Source organism: Ziziphus jujuba, chromosome 8 (assembly GCF_031755915.1).
Source record: "Ziziphus jujuba cultivar Dongzao chromosome 8, ASM3175591v1".
Lineage (NCBI taxonomy): Eukaryota > Viridiplantae > Streptophyta > Magnoliopsida > Rosales > Rhamnaceae > Ziziphus > Ziziphus jujuba.
Window position 1 is genome coordinate 7,621,095 of NC_083386.1, and position 23,826 is coordinate 7,644,920.

Genomic DNA, 23,826 nt, shown 5'->3' on the forward strand with positions numbered 1-23,826 from the left:
TTATATAGAATTTGAAATAATCGTAAAATAATAATAAAAACCACCTTTTGCTCTTAGCCAAAAATATAATGGGAAAAAAAGGAAAGAAAAAAGACCATTTTACCGATGCCAATAATGCCCTTCAACCCAAACACAAAATCAACACCTTCAATAGATTCGGCGATGTAAAAAACACCCATCACCTTGCCTATTTTCGTCATATCAGGCATGTCCGTCACTTTTCTTAAAAGTATTAGCAAAATAAAGAAAAATACCAAAAATAAAATACAATGTCCATAAATAAATACGTACAACCCAATATATATATCCGCTCCCTCACATATATTATTTTGCGAAATATTATATAATTTTTTTTCTCTGTTCTCTCTTTTTCTCTTTCTTTGTCTCTCTGCAATTAAAACCCTAAGTCGCTTAGCTGCACTTTCTTTCTCCACCGTTTTCTCTCTCTCTAACCCCCCCCCAAAATTCAAACCCTAACAATCTGTTTCTCTCTCTTTCATTCTTCTCTCTCTCTAATGGAGACGGCGCGGGAAGCGAGGCAGTCGTATGAAGGAGCGGGATTGGGTGCAGGAGGGAAGTTCCGGAAGAAGCCCTTCAGGAGGACGACGCATTCGACTCCATACGATCGGCCGCCGACGGCTCTCCGGAACCCTACCGGCGGTTGGCTCTCGAAGCTGGTCGATCCGGCGCACCGCCTCATCACCTCTAGCGCCCACAGATTTTTCTCCACCTTTTTCAGAAAACGCCTCCCTCCGCCTCAGCCACCGTCCACGGGTTTGTTTTTTCTTTTATCCTTTTTTTTTTTTAAAATTCGTTTTTTTGCTTTTTGTTCCCATCTTGTATATTTTTTCTGAAAATTTTGGTCTTTTTTTTTTTTTTTTTTTTTTGGGTGGGTTACTGGTTGTAGAGTCTTTTAGGGTTTCGTGTGTTTCTTTTTTGTGATTTTGGGTTTCTGTAGTTTGTGCATGTTGCAATTGTGTGTTTTTCTCCTCGCTCTGTGTAAAGAAATTTTTAGTTACGTTCTGGAAATTCTTCATGAAAATATTGCTGAGTTAGTGGGTCCTCTGAAGTGCACAATGAGAAAGGCGAAAGTGATTCATTGGCCGTAATCTTGTATACTTGAAACAAATTTCCCGGAGATGCATTGGAGTAGCGAAATATGTGAACTGTAGCTATATGACTTTCACTTCCATGAAACAAATCTTGCATAGATACATTTGCGATTATATATGTGTTTTCTGTGTTATGAAAGTGCACTTGGTCATTTACGATTTGCTCTTTTTTTTTCCCCCTTCTTATTATTGTTGGTTTTTAAATTTTTTTGAGATGATGGTTGAAATTGGTTCTTCAGAACCAGTTAATGGCTTGTTACTGTTTGAGTTTGAGCGACGCCTTTTGACACATAGTTGAAGTTTGTATTTGCTTCCCCTTTCTTCCATTTTATGGTCAAGTTGAACGGATGGTCGTGGTCTTCGGTTATTTTTTAACTTGTTCCATGTCCTAAAATTTTAATTGTTTTATCAGAGGCAAATTCTGAAGCAAGTAATAGGCAACAAGAAGCAATTACCACAGTAAGTTTCTATGGTTATATATTATATTTCTTTCCATCTTTCTATGATTTTTGTTCTATAAGATGTCGGTTTCTCTCTCTCTCTCTCTCTCCCCCCCTCCTCCCTCCCTCTCTCCTCTTCTTTCCTTCCTTTATAATTTAAGCTGTGGCTTGTGAGTTTGAATAGAACCCAAGATCAAGTTATTTTTGTTTTTTACTGTCTATAGGCCTCATTAGGACTACCATTTTTGGTGAGTGGCAGAACATTATAGGGTTTTTTTGGTAGATAGTTTAGTTAAGGAAGTGTTTTTATAAGTCAAGATATATTCCACCCATCTTATGTATCATAGCTTGTTCGTCTGTGTTTTTCCAAATTATATTTTTTGTATTTTCCAATATTACAATATTCTTGGTATATCTTGTTCATATCTCTGTGTTCCGTGCAATTGTTACTTTTGTGAAAGGACAATCCTGGTGGGCGGCTAGGAGCTGTTGACCAAAGTGATGCTCCAAGTAAGAGTTCTAATGGAGGCGGGTTGAATGAGCTTGAACAAATTTTAAAGCGGAAAACCTTTAACAGGCAAGTTTATGTATCCCTTATTATTGCAGTTAAAGAATTATTAGACTCTCCATGGAACTTCTAGAAAATAGATTCATGTAATTGGTATATTATGGGTTTTCTGAACATATGGAGTTGAGAGTTATTACACAAAAAGAGAAGAGGGGAGGGGGGGGGGGAGTATGGAGTTGAAAATGTTATGCTAGCATCAGTTTTGTTGATAAGTGATGTCTGTTTTGTATACATCATGATGATGATGATGATGATGTAGAATACAACTTTGGTTTCAATTATTTCCTTCATGAACAGCTTCAGAGTTTGGTTTCAATTATTTCCTTCATGAACAGTTACTGCATGTTAAAAAAGGGGCCGAAAATAATGGGGGGTTTTTAGTGAATGTAATGAACTGAATGCATTTAGGGCCACTTTACAGTCTAGTTCCTGTATCATATAGTCCATTGCATGGCCTTTCTATTCTAATCAATGAAAGCAAGGACCTACCGACAATTCTTTGTTATGATTTCATATTCTCAGCGAATTCTGATATTCGCATTAGCTTCTTTTTATTTATTTATTTTTTTATCTTCCTCTTCATAAATGATTCTCTAACTAACCATTTTCAATCACTATGCAGATCTGAGATTGATCGTTTGACTGCCCTTCTGCATTCGAAAACAATTGATACATCAATTGAGAATGGAGAAAAAAGTTCTGAAGCGATCCCTTTGAAATCATTTATGTCTCATCACAAACAGGATGCTTTTCCTAAAATGCATGCACGAGCAAATGGAATAGAGACCCATCTTGTTTCTACACCGGCTGTGGGCTCCAGTGTATGATACTTTTATTAAATTTACTTTTGGTTCTTATGCTTGTTGAGGGTTTTTTGTGGTTGTATAATATATATTTTTTTTACGAGGGAACAAGTTGAATATTGCACTCTCTGGCACTCTGTTCACTTTTAGTGGTTAAACATGTGTTCAGGTCCTTGATGAGGATGTTGCTTCGCCTGCGGAGCTTGCAAAAGCTTACATGGGCAGTAGGCCTTCAAAAGTGTCCCCGTCAACACTAAGCTTTCGAAGTCAAGCATTCAGGGAAAATTCAGCTGCTTTGAGCAGTCTACCTTTTCCTTCAAAATTACCCATTACACCACTTGCACCAAGAACTTCTGGCCATGCAGATGCTTCAGCAAATGGTTTTATTACCCCAAGATCTCGTGGCAGAACTGCTATATATACTATGGCTAGAACGCCATATTCTCGAGTGCACCAAACAACTTCCTTGAAGGTTTCTATGCTTGGAACAATAACTTCTATTATTATTGTTTTTAATTTTGAAATTTGTTTAGAGATAATGTTCTTATTTCTGTCTGATCATATTCCAGGGTGTTGGGTCTGCAGTTAGTGCTTATGGCGGACCATTATCATCTCAATTTGCCAGGGAGCAAAGCCTATTTTCTTCATCTAAACAAGGGGTAAGATATCTATTGGTTATTGAATGCTTCTTTATATTTTGGGATTCACACCAAGATAATCATGTGGGCTGTTTTTTTATTTTCAGTCTTTGAAGCGCCGGAGTTCTGTGTTAGACAATGACATTGGATCGGTTGGTTCAATACGTAGAATTCGTCAAAAACAAAGCCTTCTATCTTCTAGAGGCTTGAGTCCACCTGTTTCTGGTAGCCTTTCTATTTCTGGTACTGGACTTAGTTCTGTGGCTGCTCAAAAACCATCATCTTCAATACAGAAGCTGAATTCATTTGGTGAACTTAAGAATGATTACAGGAAAGCTTCAACTGAAAATGAGGAAGGCACTTTGCCTAGTACAAGTTTCTCCTCTGTTCCAACAAAGTCAAGTGAGATGGCTTCTAAAATATTGCAGCAACTTGATAAGTTGGTCTCACCAAAAGACAAATCTTGTGGACCAAAGCTACTTACTTTAATGGATAAATCACCTACCAAGCTGTCACCATCCATGCTTCATGGAAAGGCTCTGAAAAGTCTTGAGGCTGTTGATTCATCAAAATTTTTTGTTGATGTACAAGACAATAAGTTGGATGGTTCACTTGACAAGACAATACCCGATGCTCGAGAGTCTACTTCTCCTAAACAAGACATGGTTAAAGAAAATGGTCCGTTAAAGATTGTTGCTTCTTGTGAAAAGTCTACTGCTATGGTGAATGGTGTAGATTCTGCAGTGCCAAAGAAGAATACATCGATGTGCATTGAAACTACAGTTTCCACTACACCAATCTTTGTTGCCTCTCCTCCACAAAAGAAGTGCGCTTTTCGTATGAGTGCACATGAGGTATTTTGTTTTTGTAGTTTCCATATATCTATATTTAACCTTACATATAGTGTAGTGGTCCATAGACATGATATCTGACAGTCATTTTGACAAATGACCTCATCCTTTGTCTAAATATATCCAACAGTTCATAAACATTAAGAAGTTATGGGAATTTAATACAGTGATTTATACATTGTTGGATTTGTTCAAGGGCTTAGATGATTACTTTCACTGGAATGCTTCCCTCCAACAGAGACATTTATATGGTTGTTGACTCTGTTGTTGTGTGTTTGTATGTAATTTGTACTGCATCTTTTCTATGTTTCCTGGTTTTTCTGCTGTTATATCATATTTGAAGTTACTGCATACAGAATCTGTCTGATCATAGAATGTCCTTACAGTAAGCTAAATGTGCTGTGTGATAGTTTGGTTAAAATATTTCTTATGAATTCCACATTAGAATGGTCTTCCAAAAAGGTTTTTCACTGTGAAATAGTGCTTTCTCTCTCTCTCTCTCTCTCTCCTGTGAATGTCCTCTTTAATATTTATTGATTTTTTTTTTTTTTTTCCCCTGTGTGAGATTGAAACTTCAAAATTTTGTTATGGATATTCCTTGTAGGATTTTTTGGAGCTGGATGATGATGTATATGCTAATGGTGGTGCCATATCTCATTCATTGACCGATGGGAGACAAAAGGTGGATACATTGTCGGCAGAGAGGAAGAGCCACAATACCGAAGCTGTTAGATTGGAGAAGCCCCCTGCTTTTGTGGAATGCAAACCTTCTATATCTGCAGTGAATAGAAAAACTGATCCACAAACCTCTGATGGATCTGTATGTGCTGAGAAAAATAGCAGCGTTGTCATTACTGGTGCATCTTCCCCTAGCATGTCTGTTTTGCGCACTGAGGCTGCAGCTCAGTCTTCCTTGACATCTGATGTGGCTTCTCCACCCAAGGTGTCAAATGTTGCTCAACCCATATTTAATCTTGGGGATAAAGTTGCATCGATGAAAGATTCAAATGCTGCTTCTTCCATATATGCTTTTGGCTCTAAATCTGTTGACAAAGTTCCAGAGACATTTACAACATTTGCTTCCACCCCAGCAGTTGTTACTGAATCAGCAGCCACAGTATTTGGTTCTTTTTCAGACCCAAAGCCTGAAACCTCAAGCAGGTTAATCTTCTTGGCTCGTAGATGATGGGAGATTGTAATTTGTTGTCTTTGCAACTGTTTCAGAAGCTTCATTGGTTTTTAAATACTGCACTTGCATTTTTATATTTATATATATATATATATATATATTGAGATATTGATGATGGTTTTCATTTTTGTTTTTCCAATTTTTTGATAAGTAATTAGAGTTTTATTAGATAATGAGAACAAAAAGCAGAGGAAAGATATCAACTGTGATATCATACACATACACATTAACGGAGATGCACACCGATGCAATGATTGACTATCTAAAAACATATTTCATTCGAGAAAATAAACTGGTATAGTTTAATATTCATCGCAGTCTATCCAAGGCTAATAGGTCTAGTTTTGGTCTAGTATATACAAGATTAAGAGTGTGTTGTATTTGTGAAACTGAGAAATTATACTTCTAGATCCATCTCACTCCTAATTTATCTAATGGTTTTGTATATTAAAGATTCTCATTAAAAAGCACTTCTTTTTAAAAAGATGCAGAATTCCTGTTATGTAGTTAAGTCGGTTTCTGCAGAAACATGCGTCAGTCTATCCAAGGCTAATAGGTCTAGTTTTGGTCTGGTATATACAAGATGAAGAGTGTGTTGTATTTGTGAAACTGAGAAATTATACTTCTAGATCCATCTCACTCCTAATTTATCTAATGGTTTTGTATATTAAAGATTCTCATTAAAAAGCACTTCTTTTTAAAAAGATGCAGAATTCCTGTTATGTAGTTAAGTCGGTTTCTGCAGAAACATGCGTCAGTCTATCCAAGGCTAATAGGTCTAGTTTTGGTCTAGTATATAAAAGATTAAGAGTGTGTTGTATTTGTGAAACTGAGAAATTATACTTCTAGATCCATCTCACTCCTAATTTATCTAATGGTTTTGTATATTAAAGATTCTCGTTAAAAAGCACTTCTTTTTAAAAAGATGCAGAATTCCTGTTATGTAGTTAAGTCGGTTTCTGCAGAAACATGCGTCAGTCTATCCAAGGCTAATAGGTCTAGTTTTGGTCTAGTATATACAAGATTAAGAGTGTGTTGTATTTGTGAAACTGAGAAATTATACTTCTAGATCTATCTCAAACTGAGAAATTATACTTCTAGATCCATCTCACTCCTAATTTATCTAATGGTTTTGTATATTAAAGATTCTCATTAAAAAGCACCTCTTTTTAAAAAGATGCAGAATTCCTGTTATGTAGTTAAGTCAGTTTCTGCAGAAACATGCGTCATTATTTATAGAACATAGGTTGAATTGGCTGCAATGATGGGCGTTTGCTGCTATTCCATGCTTTTGGGTTTGTGATAAGAAGATATCTTTGCAACAATTTCATTTTCCTAATTAGATGTTTGTAGGCTTTGGTTATCCTTTTCAAGGCTTGTTTTTCTTTTCTTAGATTTAGATCGTTTTAATGTTTATCTGTTGTTTTTGCTGGATATTATAAATTTCACTCTTTTATTTTATGCTAGGTGTGTGAGTTGCTTTATTTATTTTTTAAAGGGGAGGGTGGGGTAGGTGTTCTATATTGCAATATGAAACAATGTGCCATGTTGCTTGATGCAGAAATATGGATGTAGATTGTATGACATATTAGATGTGAAAATGATGTATGGTTGGTGCATGTTTTGGGTCTGGTGTAAGTGTAACTGGGTTGGCTGATTGTGTCTGTGTGATCCATCTCCTTGAGATATATTTGGTAAAAATGAGTACTGGATGGCTATTTATAGCAATATGCAGCGCAGTGAGAATTACTGAGAATATTTCTTTGGTAGTAACATCTAAAATTATGTTACCTGGTGGCATTCTCATTTTAGAACTTGTATGTCTAAATTTATTGTTTTTCTTCTGCTTGCTTCATGTACAGCTTTCCGACGGTGCCAGCCAATGCAACAGATTCTGTACTTAAAGTGCCCAAGCCATCGAAAGTTGGTATTAATGACGTTTCAGATTATGGGGTGTTTTCTAATATACCTGAAACTGGACTTCCTTCTCCTTTCTCAACACCAACACCAACACCAACACCAACACCAACACCAACACCAACGCCAACGCCAACGCCAACGCCAACTCCTAGTACATTCTCCTTTGGCAACCATCCTAATAGTTCTATTCTTAATAATGGATCTTTAGCTTCAACTTCTGCTACCCCTGTAGATTTCAATAGCTTGAAAAGTCAAAATTCATCCAGTAGTTCAACAATCACCAGTGTTGTTAGCCGTATTTCCACCCCTAGTGTCAGTACTGCTTCCACCATCCTTGCCTCCAGTGGCAGTCTCTTGACCTCGACTCCTGCATCTTCATTTCCAGCTGTATCAGTTTTTAAATTTGGTTCTACAGCTTCAACTGCGGTTGCACCAGTTTCAGCCACGTCGGACTTGCCATCCACAGAAAGCATGGCCAAGGACACAGGTTTTGGTATAAGTGGCACACCATTTAGTGTCACAGCTCCTGCCACTGCAAGCACTGGCAGTAGCATTTTTGGGTTTGGTGCAACTGCTACTTCAACTGCTGATAACCAATCTAAGAGTTCTACTTTCGGTGCTGGCAGTGGATCTATGCCTAATAGTCAGGCATTGTCTGTTGGGACTGGGAATGCATCCTCCACTAGTATACCTATTCAATTTGGTTCAACCTCATCTTCTCCATCCTCAGGTTTGGCTGGGAATAGCATCTCTACTGGCAGTTCTATCTTTGGTTCTACTACTGCTGCTAAAGTGTTTGGTTCAGGAACTACTGGACTTGGTTCCTCTGCTTCGGCATCAGATACCAACCCCATTAGCTCCAGTAGCGGTACTCCTGCAGGCTTGTTGGGTACCAGTTGGCAACCTGCAAAATCTTCCATATTTGGTTCCACATTCAGTTCTGCATCACCATCTTCTGGATTTTCCTTTGGACCATCCACAGCTTCTGGTGCTACAACGATCAATCCACCTATGGTTTTTGGGGCGTCCACAGGTTCTGCTGCTACCACAAACAGTGGACCCATGGTTTTTGGGGCAACGACAAGTTCTGTTGCTGCCACAAATAGTGCACCTGCATTTTTTGGATCATCCAATGGTGCATCAACAAGTTCCATTTTTTCATTCAGTTCACCCTCCGTTAGTGCCTCAACACAGCCTTCGTTTGGTAACCCTAGTTCTGCTTTCTCATTTAGTTCTTCTGCCCCAGCTAATAATGATCAAATGAATATGGAAGACAGCATGGCTGAGGACACTGTAGCATCAGTACCTTCGGTCCCAGTATTTGGTCAACAACCAGTCTTGCCTTCACCCTCTCCATCTCCATTTCAATTCGGTTCAGCGGGTCCATCGGCAAGTACTCCATTTCAATTCGGAAGCCAATTGAATGTGCCAGCCCCTCAGAACCCTTCTCCATTTCCAGTCTCCAGTAGTATGGGATTACTTCCTGAAGGGAGTAACTTCTCCATGGGAAGTGGTGGTGGTGGTGGTGGTGACAAGTCTAATAGAAAATTTTACAAGATTAAAGGTAAGCAGCGGAAGAAGTAATTGCACTGGCAGTGTTGGTGTTTCCTCATCAAATTTCGTAGTGAATTGCGATTGTGCAAAACAATTTTTACCATTGCAATACCCCGCCAGCAGGAGGTTGCTGGTTATGTTGGTCATCCTGAATTATTTGAACGTGATCAGCTTCTATAAAGTCCAGAAGGTCAGACGATTCTGTTTTCTCCTCCTAAATATTTCTCTTAATTTTTTTTTTTTTGGGCTTTTTCTTTTACTTTTGTTTCTTTTTAAGGGAAAATTATGGTCGCACTGCCAGCATAAGTTTTCACAATTTTGTATCAATCTCTCTCTATCTAGTGTAAGGAACGTTTATGCTTTGTACTAGTACATGTAGGCCATAGATTTCTGTTTTGGCGATAAATGTGCTATTCACTCTGTTCTGTGTACTCTGCTATTTGTATCATAAAAAAGGAAAACGGTTATGTATCTCTCTCAAACAAAAGCTTCTATGCTTGTTCCTTTCCGGTGTGTCGGGATGCATCAGGCACTGAATTTTTTTATTTTTTTAAAATTTTTTAAAATTTTCAGTTCTTCGATTCGTTTGTAAATTTTAGATTCGCATTTCATTATTTAAAATTTGAATGATCTCGATCTCTTTTTTCTTCACTGCAACTGATGTGGTGTTGGTAGACTGTTGATTTTCTTTTATGCTGCCTCAAGGTTATTGAATATTAATTATTAATAAACTCTTATGGTGAGAATTTTCTTTTTCCCTTTTCTTGTTTTCTCGTATAAATTAATTTAAATAATTTTTTTATCATTCCTGTTATTTGTAATATTGAAAATTAGGTTTAGGTCGCTGTGATGATGAAATTCTCAAGTGAAGTCCATGAATTTTGGGTTTTAGAGAATTCAAAATGGTATAGAGTTTTAATTTTTCATCTTTTTTAAAAAGGAAAAGAATATAGTTCATGATAACCAAGTTCCTTAACTGTATAACGTCTGGAAACCGGAAGGGACTTGAGCTGAGAAGTATTTCTGGGACTTTCTTAAAGTAAAAAAGAAGGGATACAAGCCGTAAGTTCCACAAAAGATGGAAAAATTCCATGGTGGTGAAACAGAGACTAAATTGCACTGGCCCCTAAACAATTTTTTTCTTTTTTCTTTTTTTTGGGAAGGGGGTAAATGCCCTAATCAACTATTACAAAGAGAAATGTAATCTAATTGAATTGAATTTTTTTGTAGCGAGTTGTAGTACACTATATGGTGAAGCTCTATGAATAAAGGTTGAACGAAAAAATGTAGAAATTCTATCGGTAGGGGATTTTCTTGTACGATTAGTGATTTGTCCTCATTTTGTTCAAAAGTTACTTAAATCCTTTTTTTTTCCCTACTTAGTTTCAGAAAAATGGAGATAATAAACTCCAAATCATCATCCACATCTGCCAACTGCCCTCCTCTTCAAGGGGGTGGGTAGCCATTATTGCAATAATATTGGTTAGACTTCCGATGGCTTCAGTTGAATGCTCAACTAGTTTATGAAAACAAACTATTTCACGCTGTGAAACATTAAATGATGAAACGACACATCAGTATTAATTGATTGGCTAAGACATTGGAAGATTTATTGATTAAGATCAACATTATTTTCCTTATTATTATCAATAGTAATTTTTAATTTTTATTTTTTATCACCAATAGTACTAGGTAATTGATGATCATAACAAAGCATAAGAAGCTTAAGATTCACATTCCACAAACTTGTAAAAGTTGTTTTACAACAAACTCAACATCTTCATCAGCTTTCGTTTTTATGTGTTGGCTCATTTCTTCCACTTTTCTTCGAATATCTTGCCCTGTTTTTTCCACCACCACATCTTTGATCACTTTTGCTATATTTTCCCTTTCGAGCTTCCAATTTTCGTCCCTCTTAACCTCCAAACCAACCCCAGAAACTGCTGCTAGTCTAGCATTGAATGGCTGATCAAACTGTATAGGCACTGCAATTATTGGAACACCAAATTTCATGCTCTCCATGAATGAACTCCATCCACAATGACTCACAAACCCACCAATGCTTGAATGCTCAAGAATTTTCATTTGGGGTGCCCAATTTTCAACAACCATTCCTCTTTCTCTTACCCTTTCCAAAAACCCTCGAGGCAGAGCATCTTCTAGCTTAATTTTCTCTCCCTCTGGAAACCTAACCACCCATATGAAATTCACATTGCTAAGCTCTAAACCATGAGCTACCTCCTCCATATCTTCCTTAGAGAGGTAACTCTCACTTCCAAACGACACGAACACGGTCGAAGATTTTTCTTTCTTGTCTAGCCAGTTGATGATGTCCATGCCTTCATCATCATGGACAGATTCTGGAACAAGAGGACCAACTGGTAAAACTTTCTTGCCAAAAGAATCAGAGAGAAAATCCATATATTTTCCCTCAAGCTCTCTGAAAGACTTTATCAAAATGATATTACAAGATGTTTCGTATAATCGAAGAGCTTTACTACCACCATCTTTCGTGGCAGTCTGAATCATTTGTGTAAACTTTTTTATATAAGCATCTGAACAGATTTCTGGAAATGGGAATTCATCATCTTTGTTGATGTTCTTCACATGATGAGTTCCAAAGCACATCATGGTTGCCCCATTGGTAAGAAAAGCAATATGTGGGATATTTAGAGAAGAGGCTAAATCAGGTACCCAAAGAGGGTAAAAATCATGAATGACCAAATCTGGTTTGAGGGTCTCAAGGATTTTGGAGAAGTCAGAGCTTGCCATGTCCATGGCTTTCATGAGAGTGTGCATGAGATGTGGTGGGAGGCCTTTGGTTGTGTGTTTTTGAGGAGGAAGATCAGGAAGGGATGGAAGATGAAGCTCCACTAGTTGTATAGAAATGGAGAAAGTTGGATGAGATAGAAGTTTTGGTTTGATGGAATTGAGATTTACAGGAGAAGAACACAAAAATATGTGGAAATTTCTTTGAGTGAGCTTCTTGGCTAGCTCCAGGAATGGAGATATATGGCCATGAGCTAACCATGGAAGCATTAAAACTTTGATACTACTCCTCTGCGTAGCATCCACCATGACTTTCACTTTCTCTCTTTCACTTCGAGATCTACTTTTTTTTCGGATTTTGCTGAAACACTTTTGAGATCTACTTTGTGTCTGTGGACGGCTAATGATGTATATAAAAGAAATTAAATTGAAGATTGTAGATAAAGGTCTCCTCTTGTGGCCAATCAGATTGAATTTATATTTATATAATATATATATATATATATTTGCTACTCCTGTTTTTGTGGTCACGTTAATTTGTTTTATGTACATGGAGCCATTCAGCTCTGTAATTAAAAAATACAAAAAATTTTGCAGTCCAATGCAATGAACTTCTGGAGACCTTCTAGAAGCAGCATCAGACATATTGTTACTGTTCCGGTCCCTCGTTTTGGCCCGTTAGATTCAAGGGATGAGTTCAACGTGTAAGGTTCAGATATTTTAGATTATCCAAAATTAGTCACATTCAAGAGGGGTCCAAAAGTCTTTCTCTATGTACCATTTCTAGAAAAATCCCCATGTAGAGTTAAATGGTAAGGAACAAAAAAATTTATTGTCCAGAGTACATTGTCTTCCAAAACAAATTGGGTGCCAAAAGTGTGTAGGGAAATTTTACTGTATAAATTGATTTGCATGTATATTACATTTAAATGTGGATTTTTATTATGTATGTATATATACATAATAAAGTTGGTATTTTTTTTTTTCAAAAAATATTGATTTAGATGTATTCGATTCTCATTGTAAAATTATTTTTGTAAAATTATTCTATGTATGTAACCATTTTCACATATATGTAATTATTTTCACATTAGGTATATATAAATATAATTTTTTTTTTGTTTTTTGTTCGAAAAGAAATATATAAATATAGAGTTTATGTTAAAGATTGGAGTATTTTTTTGCACGACAATTTTTTTTCTTCATTCCACTGTATTTTACATCATAAATACCACTTTTCATTTAAGATACAAGTTTTAGTTTTAGATTATCAAACATTGTTTAAATGTTCAATACATTTCAGGATCAACCGAAAAATATAAATCCTATATCCAACCAACTAGATGCAATCATAATTTCAACCAAAAAAAAAAAAAAAAAAAAAAAAACAAACAAACAACTAGATGTAAACGTATTTATAGCATTAAAAAATACGTGAAAATTTTTGTGTGTGTAAGAGTGAGCTTCTTGGCTAGCATTTAATGGAGAAATATGGCCATGAGCTAACCAGGGAAGCATTACAACTCTGATACTACTCTGCTTTCTCTCTCTTTCATTAATCTTTGTCTCTCTGGTTCGATTCAGTTTTTAGCTTGATATATATATAGAAATTAAGGTAATATTTAGATGGACCTTCTTCATATACCACCCTTAGAAAGAGAAAAGAATTTGTATGCAACTGTTTTTACGGGTAAAATGGTGTAGTAGACTATATATATATTCAATAAATATTTTGCAGGATCATTCTTTATTTGTGATTATGGGCTACTGAATTTAAATTGTGTATGATTATAGACCGTTATGCAAGTGATATGTATTGTCATTGTACCTAAATTTTAATTTTATTTGTCAGCTAAGCATACCAATTACGCTTCAACTTGTTTGACCAAAAAAAAAAAAAAAAAAATTAATGTCTCAACTTTTATTTATTTATTATGGGGATGAAGAGTTGAAATCTTTTTGAAGAAAAACTGTAAAGTTGCTTTGCAACGATCAACCTGTTTTATTTATTTTATTTTAAAATCACATTAATGTTTAAGTTATATATTATATGATATATCCTAATAAATGAGAGATATATATGAACATAACAAACGCTACGAGATTGTATCGACTATAGAGTTACAATATTTTTTATAAATTCCAGAGGTTATTATAATGTGACGAAGAAAGAAAAAGACAAATACAAAAGTGGAGGAAAATTAAACGTGAGGCTGTGATGTAAAAAATAAAATAAAATAATTGACTAAATAAAATTGGCATTTTATTTATGAAGCTTGGACTCGTTGTGTGTGGCAGCATAATATTTAAAAAGTGTAAAGCATCTTTACGTTCAACATTGCATGTACACTAAGTAAACACATTAGACATATAACCAAAAGATATATCAATTAAAGTATAATAATTATTCGTTTTCAGTATCTTTAACAAACTTGAGAATGACCATTCTTGCTTCAAAAGAAGCTTATCCCCAACGTTATATATGTAATCATTTTTTTTTTATCAGAATATTATTAGCCATTTAATTGTTTCAAAAATATCTTGATAGGAGAATTTTGATATATATATAAAAAATTACATACAAAGATAATAAAATGGCAAGTTTATTGGATGACCACAGGGAACATTAATTTTCTAGGCTAATTACTTTTGACAACGCTGTAAAATTTCGTTTTATGTTATCACTCACTTCTTTTGCTTTCCTCCTAATTTCTTCTCCATTACTTCCAATCGAGAGTTAAACATATATATAATATATAATGATATTTTGCACATTTTTTTCAATGCCTAGAGCAATTTTTTGTTTATTTATTTTTATTTTGCTGGGGTTTTCAATCCCATCGCAATTATTATATATATTTTATTATTTTGGACTTGTCAACATATTGTTATATCATTGGATTTTCAGAAAGAAATCAAGAATTAAGATCTGAGTTAAGAGAAAATTAAAAATGTGGATATATAATTTATTTTTTTTGTTTATTTTTTATATATATTATTATTTATTTTTCTTTTCTTTTGTTTTAGAAAGGTTGACAATATGGATATCGACTAATTGTTGGACTTAAAAAAGGTTTGAATCGGTGGAATATTAATTGATCATTCATTGCAATCTAAAGTAATATGATTGATCTATCTGTGAATTTTCTTTTTCATCGTTTGAAGGAATAATCATACGATAATGAATGCTTTCTTTACATTCTTACGGAACTGATTAGCTAGAGTACTTTTACACTTTTTCTTGACATTCTATTGCTGATCATCAAACAAGAACGAGCTGGGTACATAAATAAAATATGGGATTGAATATCTATATCCGACTAGTGGTTATTTGATTTTTTTGGTAGACTGAAAATCTATCAGAAAACTTAAAAAGAAAGCAACCCTTTAGATGATGAACCAAATGTACCTTTTCTTTCTGGCTCCTTTTGAGGAAAAAAAAAAAAAAATTGTATTCATGGTCCATTAGCGCACTTTTTCTAATACTGATATTGAGAAGTTGCGGGGACGCTTATGGTGTTTTCCAAATATTACTTGTTATATCATCTATCGTATATTACTTATCATATTTCAATTAGGTGTTTTCTTTGCTCTTTACTATCATATATTACAAAACAAAATATTCAAACAAAGTTGAAAATTTTAAGCAAAAATTGTGATGTGGACCCAATCTTATGTTTCGGCTTAAATTTTTGGATTCTAAAATTAAACAAAAACTGAAATACTAGATGAATATTATTATTAGTGTAAGACTGATTACAATAGATACACAATAAGCATTCCCAAAAAAAAAAAAAAAAATTATGCTAATCAACAAAATATTCAATGAAAAGATTACTAAATGGAAAAGAGTAATTAGAACATCCCAACTAGGTTGGCACCTCCTAAAAACTCTTTAATTATAAGAAAATAAAAGTATACAAATACCACCATCCACGAATAAAATCCTTACAAAAACCTTGTGACTTGGCCTCCTTAAAACCTTTGAAGTAAAAACCCCAATGGGGAAAATCAACAAAGGAAAAAGAGTACCACAGTCCATTAATTCCAGTATCAACAACCCAAAAAAAGTACCATAGTCTATCAGTAAAAATATTCAATAATAATGTACAACCCAAATTTTAATAAAGACTTTGATATTTCACTTCTTTTTGATTTCTCTGAATTTCTTGAACTCTTCAAGCAAATCCACATCTGCTACCGCTTTCAACTTGAAGAGAAAACCTGGCAATTTGTGATTGAGAGCAATTCATGGCGTTCATCTTGTTATATGGGTTTTGATCAGCAACGAATGGATGATTTAACAACATCTTAGCCGTCCATCTTTTTCTTGGATCCCTAATGAAGCACTTCCTCAAGAAATCTTTGCCTTTGGCGGACATATGGCGTGGCAATTCCGGTTCTTTGTTGCTAAAAGCAAGCAAACGAACCAAATCCATCTTCATCTTGCTTGGCCAAGCATACTTCCCTGTCATCATATTGATCACTATGCAACCCAACGACCATATATCCAGCGGAGCCTCGATCATCTCCCCAAACGCCACAGATTCTGGGGACATATAAAGCGGTGTCCCTCGAAACCTAAACTCATTACTATACTCCTTCATAGACTCATCTTCTTTCCCTGGTTCTTTGGCCAATCCGAAGTCTGAAATCTTAAGTTGTGTACCGTATTGGGTACGAAATACGAGGATGTTTTCGGGCTTAAGATCACAATGAACATAGCCTTGTTCATGAATGCAGTGAAGACCTTTGAGAATCATACGGGTGTAGTTCTGGACATCATGTTCTGGTAATCTGCCAGCTGGATGGGAGTGTATCAAGTCGAAAAGATCGCCTCCGTTGGCATATTCAAGAATGAGATTGTAGAGTCGATAGCCGTTTTCGATGCTTAGTTCGTTGCCGTAACAATGAACTATGCTCTCTGAGCAATTGGAAAAGTGTTGAAGAATCCTTTCCTCCTTCTGAAGAGACTTGGAGTGTTGGATGATGGAGGATTTGATAGCGGTGAGTTTAGAAGAAAGTCTTAGGTTCATGGGTATGGCTAAGCAAACAATTCCATAAGAACCAGAACCAAGAACTTTCACCTTCTTCCAGTTCCGCGAGGAGCAAGAAAGTAAAGACGCACCTGATGAATACATAGTTGGTAGTAGAGACACTGAAAAAGAAACACTAACTTTTTCAATTCTAAGATGGCATTAATTTAGATATATATAGGCTGATGGTCTACTAATCCGAACTCAACTGGGTCTCTTAACTCTTTGCTAATTCTATTCCTAGTGGGCTATTTAGGGAAGTTCGTAAATATTACGCTTGGTCCACCTGCAATGCACGTGGAGGTTATGAAATTGTCTCTGTGTGTGCTCTTTTTTTTTTTTTTTTTTTTTTAGCCAACATTGTCCAACAGATATGTGACATGTTTTTTATTTTTTATTTTTTATTTTTATTTTATAAAATAAGATTTGTCTTATTATTATTATTATTATTACTTTGCTAACATTGGAAACAAAATAAATTTATGCCGTATATATATATATATATATATATTTAAATAACATGCCTTCGCGCCCCCCATCCCCCCCCCCCGGCGCTTTGCCAAGTTGGAAGCAGACATTCACTTTTTGAAAAAAAAATAATTCAAATATTAGTAATATTTATTTTTCAATGTTAAATTTTTAATTAAAAATTATCTCAACATTATACAACTTTAGATTATGTAATTATTATAATGCATGGTAAGAAAACTCAACGTAATATATCATAAATACCCTAAATTATTTGAAAGAAATACATGAGTAAAAAAAAAAAAATCAATTTGCTCTATTTCGAATAATGTAATTATTTACATAAAAAAAGTTCTCTGAATAAAAAAAAAAAAATCATATATTTTGAATAATGTAATCAGATATATATATATATATATAATTTTTTTTTTTTTTTCCCATATTAATTTTTGAGAGAAACCAATGGTTCTGAGAAACAGGGTTGTTTAGAGAAGTTGCAATATTCGATAGGAGTTGCATAGGAGTTGCTAGCATTGCACGGCTGTTCATATTGCACAGTAGCTGCTATATAATTGGAAACACCAAAATTGATGCTCTCTGTTAATGAACCCCATCGACCGTGACTCATTAACCCACCAATGTTTGTATGTTTGAGAATCTTCATTTGCAGTGCCCAATGCTCAACAACCAATCCCTTTTCCTTTACATTCTCTAAAAACCCATTTGGAAGAGCATCTTCAATTTTCACTTTCTCGCCCTCTGGAAACCTAGACAGATACTCTTCGAAAGACTTTTTCAAAATCCTGTACCAACATCTTTTATAGAAATCCAGAATACGTATAGTTTGATAGTCAGTAGTAGAAATTTTAAGCATTGGCACCAATTATGATGTCGACCCAATCTTAAATTTTTGGATGCTAAAATTAAACAAAAACTGAAATAATGTGATGGATATTATTGCAAATATGATTTTGGTCACCATCTTATATGGGTTTTGTTCAGCAACAAATGGATGATTCAACAACATCTTGGCCGTCCATCCTTTATTTGGATCCCTTATGAAGCACTTCCTCAAGAAATCTTTCCCTTTGCTAGACATATGGTTTGGCGATTCCGGTTCTTTAGTGCTAAAAGCAAGAAAACGAATCAAATCTTGCTTCATCAAACTTGGCCATGCACACTTTCCGCTCATCATATCAATCACAATACAATCGAGTGACCATATATCCAACGGAGGTTCGATTATCTCTCCAAGTGCTACAGATTCCGATGACATGTACATTGCAGTTCCTCGAAACCTAACTCATTACTATTATTCATAAACTAATCATCTTCTTTCCCAGGTTCTTTAGCCAATCTGAAATATGAAATCTTAAGTTGTATACCGTATTTGGAACGAAAGACGAGGATGTTTTGGGGCTTCAAGTAGCAATGAACGTATCCCTTTTTGTGAATGCAATGAATGTTAGAATTTGTGGATCTAAACATACATAATAAATTCCATATATCATAAATTACTAACCTTCAAATGCAGCCATTGATAAATTAAATCTTTAATCCTGCAAAATAGAAAACAATGTAAAGTAGTACCTATGGACACACTACTCTCAAACCACTCTCAGATCTCTGAAAATCCTAATATCAAAATACCGTATTACATATATTTGTTTACTTACCCTAGACTTTTTATAGTATCTGCAAGTCACATTTACCCATTAATTTTTAATACACACAAAACACTAATAATTTAATAATATAATAAAACTAGAAAAAATATGGGTAAGTCAATGGGCTTATAAAAAGAGTTGGTCCTTCAGTCCAATGGGCCAACTGGAGTCTTATAGAGAGTGTGTGACTAAGGACAGTACTACAAAATAATAAAATAAGCCAGTCACATTAATGGCATAAATAAGCCCTGTAAGTGAGTAATTGATTATGCTAAGTCCACAATTATTAATTTATTTAATATTTTTCCACTTGGACTACATAATCATCATCATATATATAATCCAAACTTACTTGCTACATAATCCCCTGAATTATCGTACCATTTCATCTAAATATATAGCATACCGATAGGGCATAACAATATACTAGACTAGACAGTAGAGATTCTCTCAGTAAATCTCTCAAAACATGATACCATTTCAATTGAGCACTTTACATGCCATAAACTCAGTCTAGATAGTAAAGATTTACCTAACCACGTGCAATCCCCCAACACACAAATACCATTTCATCCAAGCACATTATGTATCGATAGGATACATCAATATACCCAAACTAGGTAGTAAGGACTCACCATGGCACCTGTGGATCAACATACACATATACATAGACTAATAGTCTCAATAGGCCTGTAAATATAGGAGCAGTAATATGTATAATAAATCATCTCATAAATAAATAATGATCCACATACATCAATGTATCAAAATACTCAAATAAATAAATAATACTCAACATGGATATTACTGCAGATATTATAACAAACTCCCACTGACCCACAGTAGTCTCAGCTGTCTAACAATCTCATACGGGACACATGCTCCTCAAATATGCCTACAGGTAAGGCCTTGGTCAGTGGATCTGCCACCATGCTGTAAATAGGTGTATGAACAACAGTAATGAGGCCTTCTTCAACTTTCTCCTTAACCACAAAATACTTAACATCAATGTACCTTGCACCAGGGGTACTTTTTAAATTATTGGAGAAAGATACTGCTGCAGTATTGTCACAATACATCATAATAAGTCTCTTAATGGAGTCAACCACTTCCAAATCATGAATAAAATTCCAAAGCCAAACTTCATGACGAGTAGCCTCATAACACGCCACATACTCTGCCTCCATAGTCGAGGATGCTGTCACTGACTGTTTGGCACTGCGCCAAGATACAGCACCTCTTGCCATGATAAATATATACTCAGTGGTAGATTTCTTATCATCCACACAGCTTTTATAATCTGCATCACTATAATCGACAACATCTAGGGAGTTGGTACGTCGATATGTTAACATATGATCTTTAGTACTCTGAAGATACCTAAAGACTTTCTTAACTTCTTGGTAATGAATCGGACTAGGATTGCTCATAAATCTACCAAGAACACCCACAGCAAAAGCTATATCAGGCTGTGTACATACTTGAGCATACATCAAACTGCCCACTACTGAAGAATAGCAAACATTTCTCATCGCCATCCTCTCTTTATCATTCTTGGGACATTGATCTTTAGAAAATCTTTCACCCTTTGTGACCGGTACACTTCCAGGAGAATAATTATGCATATCAAATCTCTTAAGGATTCTATCAATATAGGTTCTTTGAGACAATTGCAACACATAATTAGTCCTATCTCGAACAATCTTGATGCCTAAAACAAAAGAAGCCTCTCCAAGATCTTTCATATCAAAATGGTTGCACAACATCTGTTTTGTCTCAGCCAACAGGTCAGTGTCATTAGTAGCCAGAAGTATGTCATCAACATACAACACCAGAAATATAAAACTGCTCCCACTGACCTTTATATATATACATCTATCAACAACATTCTTCTTAAAGCCATTTTTGATGACGACCTCATTAAACTTAAGATACCATTGCCTCGAAGCCTACTTAAGACCATAAATTGACTTCTTAAGTTTACAAACCAAATTACCATTCCCTGTTTGCTGGAAGCCAACTGGTTGAACCATATACACATCTTCAAATAAATCACCATTCAGAAAAGCAGTTCTGACATCCATCTGATGCAACTCTAGATCATAATGTGCCACAATTGCCATAATGATTCTAAAAGAATCCTTTGTGGATACAGGAGAGAATGTCTCTGTGTAATCAATTCCTTCCTTCTGGCTAAACCCTTTAGTTACAAGTCTAGCCTTATACCTCTCTACTTGACCATTAGAGTCTCTTCTAGTCTTAAAGACCCATTTGCACCCTACAGGCTTGCTACCCAATGGTAACTCAACCAAATCCCAAACACCATTTGATGCCATGGATTTCATTTCATCTTCCATTGCATCCAACCAAAAATTTGAGTGCGAAATGCTTATGGCTTCCTCATAAGTGACTGGATCTGAATCATCACTTATGTCAAAATCATGCCTGCAAATAAACCTTATAGTCATCAGGAATAGTTGACCTCTTAGTCCTTTGTGATCTTCTCAAAGGCACATCAGCATCTACAATAACTGAGATATTCTGCTCCTTAATGATGCGTTCATCCTGATCAACTACTGGTTCATCAACTACCGGATTAATAATATCTCTATCAGGAACTACAACATTGGGAATGAATACATTTTCTTCTCTAAATTGAGGTTCCTCGGACCATTACTATCATCAAATCCAAAATCATCTTCAAAATAAACAGCCGTGTCTGATTCAACAATTCTCGTGGTATGAGATGGACAAAAAAATCTTGAACCCTTAGATCCTATACAATAGCCAACAAAATACCCACTTATAGTTTTGGGATCCAACTTCTTAATTTAGGGATTATAAATCCTTACTTCAACTTTGCAATCCTATACTCGAAAATGATGCAAATTAGGCTTTCTTCCTGACTATAACTCAAAAAGAGTCTTAGAAATGGATTTACTTGGAACTTGATTCAAAATATAAGCAGCCGTCCTTAAAGCCTTTCCCTACAAGTAATCTGACAAGCTAGAATTTGCCAACATAGATCGCACCATGTCCAACAAAGTACGATTTCTCCTCTCAGCTATGCCATTTTACTAAGGTGTAAAAGGCATTGTATATTGTGCATCAATACCACACTCACGTAAATAAATTGCGAATAGCTTTGGGTTCCGTCCAGTCTCATCATATCTGCCATAAAATTCATCACCTCTATCAGACCTTACAGCCTTTATCTTCTTATTCTTTTGAAGCTCCATCTTTACTTTAAACTCCTTAAAAGCAACTAAAGAATCTGACTTCTCACGGAAAAGCTCAACATGTCCATAACGAGAAAAATCATTAATAAAGGTAATAAAATACCTATAACCACCCAAAGCAGTTGCTGTAAAAGGTCCACAAATGTCAGTATGAATTAATTCCAAAACATATCCACACCTTGCTATCTTATCCTTTCTACCTTAGAAGTTGATTTCTCCTTCACATATTCAACACAAGTTGATAAGTCCGAAAAAGCAAGATTAGGAAGTATTCCATCCTTCACTAATCTTTCCATTCTGTGCCTAGGAATATGTCCCAAATGCTTATGCCATAACATTGAAGAATTATCATTAACTTTTGGACGTTTAGAAGCAACAATAGGGGCAACAATAAAATTAACAGAATAATTAGGACTATTATTAAATAAATCAAGTCTATATAAATTGCCACAAAAAGTTCCAAAACCAATAACTTTATCATCTTTATACATCTCAACTTTATTATTCCCAAACAAAAAACTAAAACCTTGACTATCCAAAAGTGAAATAGATAACAAATTCCTTCTAATTGAGGGTACATATGAAACTTCTTGTAATTCTAAAACATATCCAGTGGCAAGCTTCAACTTAATTGTTCCCATGATATCCACCTTCACTTTTAAGTTATCTCCCATATAAACATGCTGCTCAAGATTGGTTGGTCTCTTTTGCCTTATCATCCCCTGCAATGAATTAGTAACATTAATTGTTGCTCCAGTATCAAACCACCAAGTATTCATAGGCACATCAACAATATTGGTCTCAATCATTAAAATATTACATTTCTTTTCTTGCTTTCCCTTCAAATGCCAACAATCTATCTTCTTGTGTCCAACTTTATTGCAGTAGCCACACTTTCCATTGATGTAGGCTTTCCTTTCCTCTATGTGATGAGCTCCATCCTTAGGCCCTTTTGGCTTCATACCAGAAAACTTCCTCTTGTTGGGTTTAAATTCTTGTCCAGGCTTAAATCCTTGTCCCTTCTTTTGGAAAACCCTCTTGGACTTATCTACCTGATGTGAAACTATAGCAACAGATCTTGACCTACTTAGCTTAATATCATATTCTTCTTTTATAAGAATAGCAGTTAATTCCTCCAAACTACATCTTTCTTTCTTAGTATTCAAACTAGACTTTATATTATCAAACTGAGATGGAAGACTCTTCATTATCGAATAGGTCAAGAACTCCTCTCCAATGTCCATCTTAAGGTCCTTTAACTTATTATAATAAGAAGAAAGTAACATAATGTGGCCCCTTACTCCTTTAATTCCATCATATTTGATATTATTCAAAAGGTCCAAATAATGATATTTCTCATTCATATCAAACTTGATAAATTTCTTTCCTATCTCTTCAAGAAGTTCCTTTGTAGTTTCCACCTTTTGAATACTTGCATAAATTGATTCGTCCATATAATTCTCCATCATCATCATGCAGCACTTATTAGAATATCTCCAATCCTCATAAAGTTTCCTATCTGCTGCACTACTCTTATCAGTTGGTATCTCTGGTGGATCTATCTCTAAAGCC

The 23,826-nt window shown here is 35.1% G+C and overlaps 3 protein-coding genes across 3 annotated transcripts; 1 reads left to right on the forward strand and 2 right to left on the reverse strand.

The window, feature by feature from the left end:
- Positions 1–325: 325 nt before the first annotated feature.
- LOC107413010 (nuclear pore complex protein NUP1) lies at positions 326–9,620 on the forward strand. Its single transcript, XM_048470620.2, has 9 exons — positions 326–774; positions 1,525–1,571; positions 2,014–2,129; positions 2,743–2,941; positions 3,093–3,395; positions 3,493–3,582; positions 3,669–4,415; positions 5,017–5,573; positions 7,464–9,620. Exons 1-9 carry the CDS (start codon positions 516–518, stop codon positions 9,103–9,105), a joined length of 3,960 nt encoding a protein of 1,319 aa, XP_048326577.2. The 5' UTR covers positions 326–515; the 3' UTR covers positions 9,106–9,620.
- Positions 9,307–12,258, reverse strand: LOC107413005 (UDP-glucosyltransferase 29-like). Its single transcript, XM_016020850.4, has one exon. It carries the CDS (start codon positions 12,151–12,153, stop codon positions 10,807–10,809), a length of 1,347 nt encoding a protein of 448 aa, XP_015876336.3. The 5' UTR covers positions 12,154–12,258; the 3' UTR covers positions 9,307–10,806.
- A 3,764-nt stretch (positions 12,259–16,022) lies between these two features.
- Positions 16,023–16,985, reverse strand: LOC132805039 (mitogen-activated protein kinase kinase kinase 20-like). Its single transcript, XM_060819790.1, has one exon. The coding sequence runs from the start codon at positions 16,983–16,985 to the stop codon at positions 16,023–16,025; it is 963 nt and encodes a 320-aa protein (XP_060675773.1).
- Positions 16,986–23,826: the final 6,841 nt, after the last annotated feature.